Source organism: Magnolia sinica, chromosome 9, assembly GCF_029962835.1.
Source record: "Magnolia sinica isolate HGM2019 chromosome 9, MsV1, whole genome shotgun sequence".
Lineage (NCBI taxonomy): Eukaryota > Viridiplantae > Streptophyta > Magnoliopsida > Magnoliales > Magnoliaceae > Magnolia > Magnolia sinica.
In genome coordinates, this window is record NC_080581.1 from 18,066,904 (window position 1) to 18,080,694 (window position 13,791).

Sequence of the window (13,791 nt, forward strand, 5' to 3'; positions counted from 1 at the left end):
ACCTGATGTTTAGGCCCTGGGGGTAACATGTGCTGATGCATATGATGAATGGGTTGGATTTTATGCATGCATCATGTGGGCCCTACATCTATCCAGTACCATTGGAGTGTGCCCCTTATAAGAAATGAGGTTTGCTAACCCCACATGCAGCCTCTCCACACACACACCTACAAACTCAACCCTAAGCATGTGTGTGGGACATCTTAGCCATGCATAACATCGGCATCGCTGTGCAAAAGATTTGGTGCGAAATTGGGCAGGTACACACATCTGGTGGGTCCTTACATGGAAACAATGGCTGATCTGAAGAGAACTTGCCAATGGTCACGTGTGCCTTGCCTGATGAGCTGTCCTGCATATTTTTCACACCTGGTCATCTTGTAACCCACCTTTTGAATGGCTTAGATATCCCACACATGTGCTTGGTTGCACATGTGCTGCATGTAAAGGTGTTTCAGGGTCTAGTAAACTTATATGAAAAACTAATACTCTGAACCATCATTTGCGGAACTGCTAACTAAGAGGGAGACCTATTGGCGAACTCAACTCTAGCTGTGTTACCATTGGAAGGATTGATTCTGGTAGTCTTCAAGACCACCGAAATGGTTGATCTCTTGGGGCCCCATTGGTAGAAACCACAGGATGCACCTCTTCCATGGAGACCCAGCCACGCACTACCGCAGTGGGGGCTATCATTTCCAACCACTTTCATGGTCCAGCTGACCTTGCATCGGTGTAATGATGTCTTCCTAAAGTCTAATGTATAGCTTTTCCCCGCCAATCGTTTTGTTTGTGAGAGGTTAGGAGTAGGTCAAGTCATGGATTCCCGCAGTTAGAGGATGAGCTTTTCCATCTCTTCCTCAGACATGAACATGCCATGTCGATATGATGTGTACCATTGTATCTGCTCATTTTGTTATTTTCTCACCTACTATCGTTAGGTTAAAAAAATCAAACCTAAGTAAATTCTTATTTGGGCTCAACTTGACTAACTAGTTACAAATTAGGTTTTAAATATGGCATGACGTGCCGTTCGGTGCATTGCTTGCTACAAGTTAGTGCCGTTCATTCCTAAGTTCTGAATTTTTACCTTGTATGATGAGTGCACTGACCTGATTTTTGGGTCATGGTGGATATGCAGTGGGGCCCATTTGATGTGGCATGTGTGGGGAGAGTACAATGCGGAATCCGGCTTGCAAGTAGCCACCCTGTTTCTCAAATGCTGATTTTCGTAGCATCCGGTGAATTGCTAAGGCATGTATGGCGTGGCTGACTTTTTAATATTTTCTTATTCTAAACAAAGCTTTCTCTCGCAGGTGGAGTACTCCGATGATAGCGGCTCCTCACATTTCTCTGGCTTGAGCTGTGGCTCACCATACATCAGCCATTTGGCTAACGTCACACGCCACAGAAAACCGCAAGTTGGATTGGTTGACTCAACATGTGACTTGGGTGCAAATTCGTGCCGAAATTTGCTGATTCCACCCATCCAAGTGCGTCGACTATGACACTGTTGGGAGCATCTAGCCTCTGAAACAGGTGGGACCTGCCATGCTGATGAGCAGAATTGAAAATCAGGCGGCTCCACTCATCAGTAGAGTGCACCTGTGTTGAAAATGGATGTATTAGCTATGGATTTCTTTTTACAGTTAGGCCCTACTGATGGATGGATCTCCCAATTTTTAGGATCAGGTCATTTAGACAGTCGGCACACCTGTCGTACCATGCCGCTAATCTCCACGCTCGCCATGTTGGCATGCGCGGGGCACGTAATATTTGTGGTGGGTCCATGGGCAGGGTTGTGGGATTAGCCAACCTATTGAAGTGCCTGCAATGACTTGCTTGAAGACTTGAAGAATGAAGATTATCAGAACTATAGATTTAAAAGTGTGAAAGTAGCTTTCAGCCTTGTGTTTTTAGATGATGGGCCAATGGATTTGGCAATGTGATGATATGGGAGTCTATTAAAATAATCAATAAAGAAAGAAATTCCTCGTTGTAGTTGAAGTAAATTGGATATCATGTGCTTCCTACTGCTTGCATGTGAAGTCGCCTCTACCATTCTCAATTGCACTGAGGTGTATTATACAGTCCCTGACCTGATAGCATCTACAGTTTTCTCAGTTTTTCAGTTTCTCCAAGTGGGACCCATTGTTATGCAATCCTAACTGTTGATATGATGGGTTTCCTGTCAGATGACACATGTTCAGAACATCTCCCAAATGGGGAAATTCCAACCCTTCAATTGGGATTACAATAATCCAGTCCCTTGTAGTCATTCCAGTGTGGGTGCTTTTCTTGGGTGGGGTATCCATGATGGGACCTTTCATGTGAATGGTTTGGATCATGGACTGGGGGCCCCACTTTTCCAAACCAAGTATTGTTTCATTGAGAGTTGCTTTGTTTCTGTCCAAATCCATGTTAAGATGCATCAGTGAAGATTAGGAGAAGCTTTCAGAAGATTAAAATAGGGTGATTATTCATGGACCTTGTCAATCCCAATCTTAAGGTTTGTTGGGAGGTTAGAAGTCGACCGTCGGATCGTCATCTCGAAAGCTACTGAGTGGAAATCAAAGTGCCTGATTATTTGTAAGTGGACAAGGTCCACATTAAAAAATAAAATAAAATAAAAAACTAACTTGCACAGTTCTTGAGGAACATCAATGGAGTGGGCCCCACCACTTGAAATGAATATTTTCTTTATAGAGATTGGATGTTCTCTATAAGCTTTTGAGATCTGTAGTCCTGATTGTGACTATGTTTGGCTTGTTCATCTGTTGATACTGTGGCACTTTGGACTATGGCCATCCGTACATGGGCCCAACGCTACTTTAAATATGTCCCGTCCATATCCGTCAACCAAACCTCTAAATCACGGGTGGCCCACTGTAAATTAGGCATTTCCCCCAAATCAGATCGATTAGCTAATCCTAGCCGACGATTGATGGACATTCGGACTCTTTCGCATTAAAACCGTTCATTCAATTTACCAAAAATCAAACGGTCTGCATAATCAATTCCATGCGATTTATAATCAACAGACAATCAAAAACAGCCTGTATAAAGTGGACGGTCGGGATGGAGCTAAGGATGAGCATGCAATGGAAGAGTAGGAAAATAGAGTGGTCTTCCAACAAGGAGTGAGTGATGTGGACATAGAAATCCCAAGGGGATATGGTCGAAATAGACGAGACAAGCAAGCAAGGGAGCAGATAGATGTGTGAGTAGTTAGACAAATGAAAGAAGAGAGAAAGAAAAGCAAGTGCACACTCATGGCCAATAATTCTGTGAGATCATGACCCTTTATTTTGGAAGTGGGGAGAAGTGTGTTTAGTGGACCCTTGTTTGGTGTGATAATTAAAGGGAGAAATGCTTATCTTTGAGGATGTGACCATGTTATAATAATTCACAATGCTTTTATAGCGTAGGACAGCACTGGGTGGGGGTCCAACGGGGACAATTTGCCACGTCGGCTACCCACCTACCTGTCGGCCATTTGTCGATCATCGCGCACATGCGACAAATTACTGCCACATGGCATGTTTTGATTGGTTGAATTTTATGTTGGGGTCCACCATTTGGCACATGGGGCTGTTTTTGTGCCTGTGTACTTCAGATGTGCAGTTTGAGTGAATGTAAGTAGGAAGGCTCTATCTGGGGACAGAGGATGTTTGATCCTATTGGCTGAAGTGATGGGGCCCACTTGGGTGGCCCTGTACTTTACTTCTTTACTGATCTTCATGTTTTGTAGTTTTGTTGGGAGTTAGAGGGATTCTAGATCACTGACTATTTGGTTGAATGTCCTATGTTTATCTTTATAGTGTGATCAGAGCCATTCATCTGGTTGGTCCACTATAGATCTGTCACTGTATGAGAATTGTACCAATTAGATGATCCTAACCTTCAAATTGGTGGATTATAAAAATAGACGGTTCAAATTTCAAGACCAACATTTCATGTCTATCGTGACCATCCAACTAGTGCTATTTTGGGATTGGATCATCCACTACAAGATTCAGCAGATGATCGGCTCTGATCACTATACAGATCAACGGTTCGGATTTTTTGAACACGATAACACTTATACGTTGGAAGAACTTATGAACGGTATGAAAGTTGTAGAACATGCTGTGAGGGTCATCAAAGGGACATGATGAGAATAAAGTGATTAAATGCTGTAATTTCAAGAAACATCATTAGAGACTATTGAGGTTTGCTAGACCCACAACCACCCATCTACTCTTGCACTTAACACGTAGCACACGTGTCAAACTGGCAAGTGTGTGGGACATCTGAGCGGTGCATGAGATGTTTCACACACCCACCTGTACACTTTGAATCCTAACCGTAGGGAAGTCTCTCTAAACCAGCCCTTCTCTTCGTTTGGGGGTGGCCTACTTAATTAGTGGGCCAACCTGATGATCGGACGTCCCACATATGTACCACGTTGTAATGTATGGTGAAGCATGTGGGACGCGGTTTGGCTGACGCTGCCACTAGTCAGGTGGGTAGTTGTCTGTGCTCTGTGGGACCCACCATGATGTAAGTGTTTTATCCACTTTGTTCATCCATTTTTCCAGATCAGTTTAGGACTTGATTCCAAAAATGAGGCAGATTTAAATCTCAGGTGGACCACACCGTAGGAAGACAGTAGTGATCGAATTCCCACCATTAAAAACCTCCTAGGGCCCACTGTAATGTTTATTTAACATCCAACCTGTTGATTTGGTTATAAAGGCCTGGATGAAGGGCAATATATATCAAAATATATATATATATATATATATATCAGCATGATCCAAAACTCTTGTAGTCTATAAGAAATTTTTAATGGTGGGAGTTCAACCAATAATGTTTTCTACGATGTTGTCCACTTGAGATGCTGATCTACCTCATTTTTGAGCACCTGACATAAAACGAACTGAAACAAAATGGATAGCCGGTGTGAATGAAACACATACATGATTGTGGGCCCACAGAACACCCAAGGGTCACTATCCAATCCGCGTCGCGGCATGTGGAGAGGCTGAAATGAGTAGGGCCCAATAGCAAAACCTCCGTACATATTATTAAAGGAAGGTTTCAAGTCCAATTAGCTGGACCCTAAGTTACTGTCCAGCTAACGATAACTCGCAACCTGTCATATGTATGCAAAATCCAACCCATCCAATAGCTTGATCCCATCATAAATATCACTTTATGTAAACTAATCATCCCCAAAAATTCTTTCGGACCCCACTTTTTTTTTGTTATTTATCAGCCGCTAGACATCATTTTCAATGATCTGACACTTACAGTCAATGGATGGGGCTGATTTTTGTAAAAGTTGATCCTCATGGTGGGGCCAACCTATTGGAAGGTCTAGATGCAACACCCACATGATAATTTGGAAGTTATCCCCAGAAGGGACGGTTACTAATGACCCAACCAATTGCAGTAGAGACAGCTAAATGGGGTTCATTTTTAAACCATGCAAATATGGAAATGATATGGAATCCTAATCCTAGCCAAGTCGAACAAAACACAATCATCTTTATTTTGCGTTTGGATTCACAAAGATTATAGAATGTATGGTGAAACAAAAGGCAATTTTATTTTATTTGGGGGAAGATCCTAAGGCAAAGAAATCTGGATGACAGAAGTAGAAAGACAAGAGAAAATGCTATTTTTATGTGATGTGAAAGCAATGAGATTAGGTTAGCCATATGGGACTTGGTCCATATCTTACATTTATTATGGCTACAGGGCTTCTTTCATATCTACTCCGGCTTTGTAGCATCGTTCATACACATGCTTTTAGATACTTTATGTGAAGTTTGTATATTATTCAATTTAAACCGTCCAAATTGTGGATACCAATGTAGATATATGATAGTCCTAGAATTGTACTAATTGAAGTATTGTAGTCTATGATTAATGGACATTTGTTTGTTGAATCTAGACCGTTGAATTTTTTTTCTTGTTAGCTATCTATGCGATCTCTAGTGGTCGGCCAGTTGGGGCATTTGAAATGGGGCCACTATTTGGACCGGGTAAGAGTAATGGATATGTTAGGTATGTGTGTGTGAACTGTCGTACTGGCCATGCACCTGTGTGTGAAGATCTGGAACGTTCACAAGATGGGCCCCATCGTTTATTTGCCGTTACCTGATAATCAGGCACTTCAGGTGTCCAGGTAGGCTCGCCATGCACGTGTCATGGTCCTAGAATCAAGCTGCTCCTATGATCACGTGTGAAAAATGAACGGTTGAACTGAATTCACCGACATCTCACATCAGATAGACAGATCCTGGCCACAGCAGCTACTATAGCTCAAAAAACTCCAAAAACAAAAGAAAAAAACGAAAAACTCGACTCGTCCGAGTCAACTCGAATTTTTTTTAATACACAAAATAGAGAAATGTGTACAGACAACTAGTTGGCGTGGGACCCAAATAATGTCGTTTTTATGCCATCCCATCCTTTCCACAGTGATACTCCAGCAATGAAAATGGGATGTCTCAAAAATCAGATCGATCCAACCATTAGATGGGACCCATATAAACATGGTGGTTTTTTGGGTGGTAGCTCTTTGTTTTATGTGTATGGACCACCTGATGGTTGGATAAATCTGATTTTCAGAGCATCCAATTTTCATGGTAGGATTATTTTTCTAAACGGTTGGATATTATAAAAACACCATGGTGGGCCCCACAAACTAATTAGTTGGAGTTACAACTAGTTACTAAAAAAATGGAGTCCGAGTCATCAAGTCGTGTTCTTTTTTAAAACCGTGGACACTGTGGGCCCCACAATGGCACGTGTGGGTAGAATGATTATTTTATATTTAATATTTTTAATTTTAAAATTTTAAAATAAAAACCCAAGATAACACGAGCCATTTAAGATACAATTTACAACCCTCTTCTTGCCAATCCTTGTTTTTTCTTTGTCCCAAAGTCATTGCATTTGCTATTCTTAGCCCATGTAACTGTAACATAACACATACATTCCATGCTTAGAACTTTGTATTTATTCCACTTCAATACATACATACATATATATACCTTTCATCTCTTCAAATTCAACCATTTCAATCTCCCACCCCCAACAAATCTCTATCTCTAATGGAAGCTGAAGAAGGTGAAATCAGCGTAGAGAGATCTCTCTCAGATGCATCCAAAACCTCGCCACCAGACTCTCCATTCCAACAAAATCAACCACATGATGATAACAAACCAGAAGAGAGAAAACCCAACATTTTATTAGATCTCAGCCTCTCAAACAACGATTCAGATCATGAATCAGTGCTCGAACTCGACCTTATCGGCTGTTTAGACGTGGGTTCTTCTCAATTGTCGCCAGAAGACAAGACAATCGCTGAAGCAGAGCCCAGAGTCTTCTCTTGTAACTACTGCCAGAGGAAATTCTACAGCTCTCAAGCGCTTGGAGGCCATCAAAATGCCCATAAGAGAGAAAGGACGCTTGCGAAGAGAGGACAGCAGATGGGAGCTGCCACAGCTGCTGCTGCTGCCGCTGCTGCAGCAGCTTTCGGACATCACCCACCACACCGGTATTCCAGTATGGCGTCGTTGCCGCTTCATGGATCTTTCAATAGATCGCTTGGAATTCAAGTTCATTCCACGATTCATAAACCGTATCTGCCGGTTCCTGGCTCTAGATTTCGGTACGGCCATCATGGGTGGGATAGGATGCCGATAGATCAACAACCTGCAATTGGGAGATTGACGGCGGAGAATTTTCTATCTGGCAGTGGTAGTAGTAGTAGTAGTGTTGTTAGAACGGGAGCACCACAGAGAGGGGGAGCTGCTAGATTTAATAGCGGCTGTAGCAGTCGGATGTTGGTTTCTCCTCCGGCGATTGTTTCAGAGGATCAGATTGATGGGTTTTGGAGAGAAGGTGGTGGTGTTCTTAAAGCTCATCAACATCAAGAGGAAGTGCAAAAGATTGATTTGTCTCTTAAGCTTTAATTAGATTTTTTTTTTTTTTTTTTTTTTGAATGTTCTTGTTAGTAATTTGTACATTCATGAATCATGATAGAGTTTTTGGTTTTCTTTTTTATTTCTTTTTTGGTGGGATTTTGAGTATTCAAATATAGGTTGAGGTTTTGTTTATCATATTGAATTTGGGTGGTTTTCTACCTTTCTTTAGATTTGAAACTGAGTTTTTGAAGTATATAATTAGAAATATTTGAGTTTTTTTTTTTTTTTTTTGGTTTTTGTTTATGTTAGATGGAGTTGTTTTTCTAAGAAAAAACTCCCAAATTTGTATTTGATACTCCGAACATGGTAGAGACTTCTAGAAATTGGATTTGAAAACACCCAACTTGGTGGATAAGCATACAATATTGATGATTCTTTCCTCACATCTTTTCTTTGATTTTGGGATGTTTGACCAAATGAAAATTCCCCAAACGGCACAAAGGATTTTTTATTTTTTATTTTTTTAATTATTATTATTTATTTTTATTTTTTTTAACGATAAAGAGATATACGCTGCAATGCTCTCATAGCAAGTGCTCCTTGTTATACATTGGGCCACTTAGTCCAATGCATTGATCTAGACTGTTCATTAAGTCCAAGCCACATTCGATTGGCTACCATACAAACATTACACCAAACTGATAAATATTAACCATTTGATCAATGGCCCTTTATATAGATGGTCAAGATCATTTACAATAAAATAGGTTCATTCAATTATTTAATCCATCTATTTGCTGGGACCCACTATGGATTGCCTATGATTCTAAAGAATCACTTTTGTTTTGGAAATGTATCTATGTCATCCATGGCTTGGAAATAGAACGGCTATAGAAAATAAGTCCAAATTAAGGATGGATGTGATAATCTGATCAGTACAATTGTTTCCATGGTAGTCTATCAAATATGTTTTGAACTTAATGGACGGTTCAGATTGATCGATCGTATTGTCCAATTGAGGCGTTGCAACTAGGAGTACTATAACTTATAGTGATGTTGAGAGCACCAAAGCATCTTTCCCTGATAAATAGAGAGGTCCACATATCTAGTAATTAAAGGAGAAAATAAACACATTAATTGAAATAGATTTAGTTTCATAAATGCAACCTAACAGATACAATATACTTGGAAAAGCTATTTCCACCCCATTTTAGTATAATTTGGTGTGTGTGTATATATATTGATGGAAATAACCGTCTTTCTTTTTCAATATAAAAGGTTTCCTTCTACGAATTTCACTGTTTCTAGGACTCTACCAACTTTCTGAATATGTAAAAGGTTTCTTTCAATGCTATTGCATGCTTGTAATAAATATGTGGGGGCTCTATCTTAATTTAAATTTCAAGTGTATCAATTCAAAATACTCAATTAAAGCGTTACACTGCAAACACGGCATGAAATCTCAAAGACAACAAAGGCATCCTGCCATAACAGGTATGAGAGTAACATTTCAATTGCTTGGGGAGATTTTGGTAATTAAATCTCTCGCTGTCTATGTTTGAATTGCTCCATTTATTTCAAGCGAATCCGATATTGATACCCTCGTGTTTTGGTGCATACCCCACTTTTCCTACTTATGGTACTTTCTTTTTTTGGTTTTTATGCATACACCCATTTTTTTGTGCTTTTGCTACTAGAATAATATTAGTGGGTATACTATTCTAAAAAGTAGAAAATTAGGTGTATTTGGGTCTAATGGTAGTCCCTGAGACCCTCATTGTGAGTGGGGCCCACGCATTGAGTGATCAGGATGGCCTGAGGGGGGAGAGGATTAGGTGAGTCCAAGGTAACAGCTTAGTGGGTGAGTCTTTGTCAGTGGAGTCCACTTGATGTATGTGTTGTACATCCATTATCTTTATCAGTTTTTGTAGCTCATTTTAAGGCATGGTTCCAAAATTAATATAGGACATGGTTCCAAAAATAAAATAGACCCAAATTGCAAGTGCATATAGTAAAGCTTGTCGTGGGCCATAAAAGTTTTGTATTAAGCTGATATTTGTTTTTTCCCTTCATCTATCCGTATCACTGTTTTATATATATATATATATATATATATATATATATATATATATATATATATATATATATATATATATATTATTTACAAGGAAGATCTATAAAAAATATTATTATTTCTAAGAAAGGCAGAGGTCCAAAAAACAAAGTTGACAAAGCTCAAAGAAAATAAAAAAAGACCTATAGCTAGCCACCAACAACCTGAGCTAACAGAGAAAAATAAAAAAATAAACAAGTTAGATGGCAATTAAATATTATGGTGGGCCCTAAGAATTTTTTAATGGGGCCATTCAATGATCATTGTTTCCTATGGTGTTGTCTAGTTCAGATTTAGATCTGTTTCATTTTCTGGACCATGCCTTAAAATGAGCTGAAAAAATTGATGGACAGAGTGGATGTGTAACACATACAACAAGGTGGCCCCCTTAGTCAGGTACTCACCTAATCCACACCCCACAAGTGAAATAAAATATTATTCATCAGACAATACAACTAAATGATTTTCCACATCTATTATCCAGGTTTGGAGACAAAGTCCCAGCCTTCTTCAACTCCATGTCTTGGTTGACACTGCGGCTTGCTTTTTCTAACAATGATTCGTCCGGACTCAGCCGAGTCGAAATAGACTCGGGCCTAACAGCAGAGTCAGGCTAGGTCGACCCGGTCGACTCTTCCAGGGGAGAATTTTGTTTGACGGAATCTGATTTTAAATCTGACCATTGAAACACATAGATCTGCAATCCAGACAGTGTTCCTTTGTTGTGTCCCCTAGTGGACAGGCATGTCTTGATATTTCCATCAATAAGACAAACTAACCTTTTAATTTATGGCCTACAGATGGACAGATGGACGGTTAAAAAGAGAGAAAGATAGTACACATTCAACTGAAAGGACCTCATACAAGTTGTAGGTCATGATAGGTTACTTTCATAAGAGCTCATGGGTGGAACTTTGATAACATTGATACCGTCCATCAGGTATGATGCCCTCATTGCTCACCATGGAACCCAAAAAATCAGATGATCCAATACTCATTAGAAATAGTTGGGATGGGATGCCTACATTAGTTTTTTAAGGCCGATGGTGGGGTTTAATGTCATAAAATTCATTAATCTAGTGTGCCTCGTCAAGACGAAAGAATTATCCAAAATTCATAATATTTTAAAATTAAGTTGGTCATATGACATAAATTTAAAGGTTTCAGGTATAATACTCCACATGAAAGGATTATCGAAAAATCACAGTATTATTAAAAGGTTTCATGTATAATTGATAGAATGAAAGAATTATCAAAAAATTACAGTATTCTAAAACTTAGATTAGTCATATGACCTGAATTTAAAGATTTTAGGTATAATCAACAAGATCAAAGACTTACCAAAAAATTACAGTATTCTAAAACACAGGTTGGCCATATGATGTGAAGCTAAAGATTTTAATTATAATTGATAAGACAGAAGAATTATATAATTTTATAGTATTCTAAAACTCAAGTTGGCCATGTGATATGATCCATAAGATAAAAGAATTACCCAAAAATTATAGTATAGTATTTCAAACTCAGGTTAGGCATATGATGTGAATCAATAGAATTCACGTAAGTATCAACATACCAATTAATGGTTTGGATTACAAAATCATGGGCCCACTCAATCAAAATTGGAAAAAGAGGTTATTTTATTTATTATTTTTTTTTTTAACACATGCACACACATCCGAACCCTTGACCAGGTGTTCAAACTCCTAAGAGCCTACCATTGGAGCAACAGCAAGGACCCAGAAGAAGAATAAGAAAAAGGCTAATAAGGTTCACACCAACTCATTGGGTCAACTCGACTCAGAACCGGATTAGGTGGTCTGAGTCGCCGAGTCTTAAAACCATGATCAGTACCACCTACCCTTGTATTTTAATCACTCATTTGTAGGCCAATATAATACCCATAAGATTATCTGATGAGTGGGATTTTTGCACCTTGGGTAATTCTTGATTCAATGGCCCAGCTGATCAAATCAAATGAATTACTCAGGGTGGGACCCACTTAAGGTGGACCTTTTCTGCCTCAAAATATCCAAATATTCCAAATCTCAGCCTTTTTTTATTTTTTAATGTTACAGTTTTACTACTATTATTATTATTGTCCATATCCTCTCTCTTTTATCTCTCCCTCAAAATCTCCCTTTCTCAGGCCCAGATATAGGTGGGCCCCACCAGCTAGATAGTCTTACTCAAAATTCAATCTGGTCCACTCATCAAGCTAGCCCCTGGTTCACATCAAACGTGGACCATTGCCAATTCTTTTCCAACTGCATGTTGTTTTTGTACAAACTGTGTAGCCTACTTCATAAATTGACCGGCTTGATTTTCAGACCAAGACATCCATACAGTGGGGCCCACCTGATGCTGCATGGCTCGGATATCCAATACTGACATTACATCTTGCTTAATTGGCACGTGTGGCTGCTCCAAGTGGGCCATGTAGGCTTAGCCACACCTCTAGGGGCCCGGCATTTCTGTGCCTCCATATTGTTTACCACACATGTTTGACACGTGTATGAAGATCTGAACCGGACATCCTATGGGCCCAGCCTTTGATTGACCGTTAATCAAATTATTCTTTGATTAGACGATCTTAACCATCTAATAAATGAGCATTCGCTGATTATTTATTTTATTTTTTGTGTGTGTGTGTGTGTGTGTGTCTTGGAGTTTTCACTTACATGCCACCAAGGGCTGGAAATCTCCAAACGCCATGTTTTTTGGTCCATGGCCCAATCACTGTTGGAAAGATGAAATGGACGGTTTTGATCTAATCCAAGTTTTCCACGACCTCAAGGTGGAGGCACGAAAAGTGCCGCAATTTGCTGAAATGATACACTTGGCTAAAGTGTAAGAAAACTGTCCCATGCACTAAAGTTGCATTTGCACTTATTGGCATCTATAGAACATATCTGAACCGTCCATTAGTTCTGGTCCACTCTTCTTCCAGTACTATGAAAAATCACATCAATCAGTTGATCCTACACATCCGTGACTGGATCTATCTTCAACGCATGGTTTTGTCCATCCATCTTTTCTCCGGACGCAAATTGCCTGTGCTCCGGCCACAGACAGAGATGCCCATGACAAATCCACTCCGTCCATCAGTTTCTCAAGATCACAATGAGACAGGATGTAAAAAACCAGGTAGATTAAAAACTCAGGTGGGCCACACCACACGAAATAATGAGAACGAAAACTTTCAACGTTGAAACCTTCCTAGAGCCAACTATTATGTTTATATGCATCCAAACCCATAAGATGGTTGTTACCACTCAGATAAACTGTATGCGCAAATATCTTCCTGATACAAAACTTCTGTAGCCACCACAAAGTTTCGAATATTGGCCATTCAATCCCCACTTTTTCCTGTGGTGTGGCCCATCTGAGATTTGGGTCTTCCTGATTTTTGTATTTCTGTACTATTGTGATATTGAGAAACTAATGGACGGAGTGGATTTCTTATCGGCATCTCTGTAAGCCCCACATAACTTCCCACTGCAGGAACTTCCTGTGACCAAGGGGTAAAGGCAATTCGCATCCCCGTTTGCCTATACTGGACGGTTTGAATCATCAGACTAGAATGATTTTTCCACCTTTTTCCACGTGTAGTCTAAGAAGAGTGGGTCAGACTAGGTGAACGGTCCAGATTGATGATATGGATTGCCCATTCGTGGAAATGATGGTTTTCATACACAGGCCATTCCTCTACTAATAAACTAGTGGGCCCCACCTAACCTTACCCTTAGATTGTAA

General features: G+C 39.8%; 1 protein-coding gene across 1 annotated transcript; it reads left to right on the top strand.

Moving 5' to 3' along the window:
* The first annotated feature begins 6,897 nt into the window (after nt 1-6,897).
* LOC131257001 (zinc finger protein 3-like) lies at nt 6,898-8,150 on the top strand. Its single transcript, XM_058258147.1, has one exon. The coding sequence runs from the start codon at nt 7,107-7,109 to the stop codon at nt 7,968-7,970; it is 864 nt and encodes a 287-aa protein (XP_058114130.1). The 5' UTR covers nt 6,898-7,106; the 3' UTR covers nt 7,971-8,150.
* Nucleotides 8,151-13,791: the final 5,641 nt, after the last annotated feature.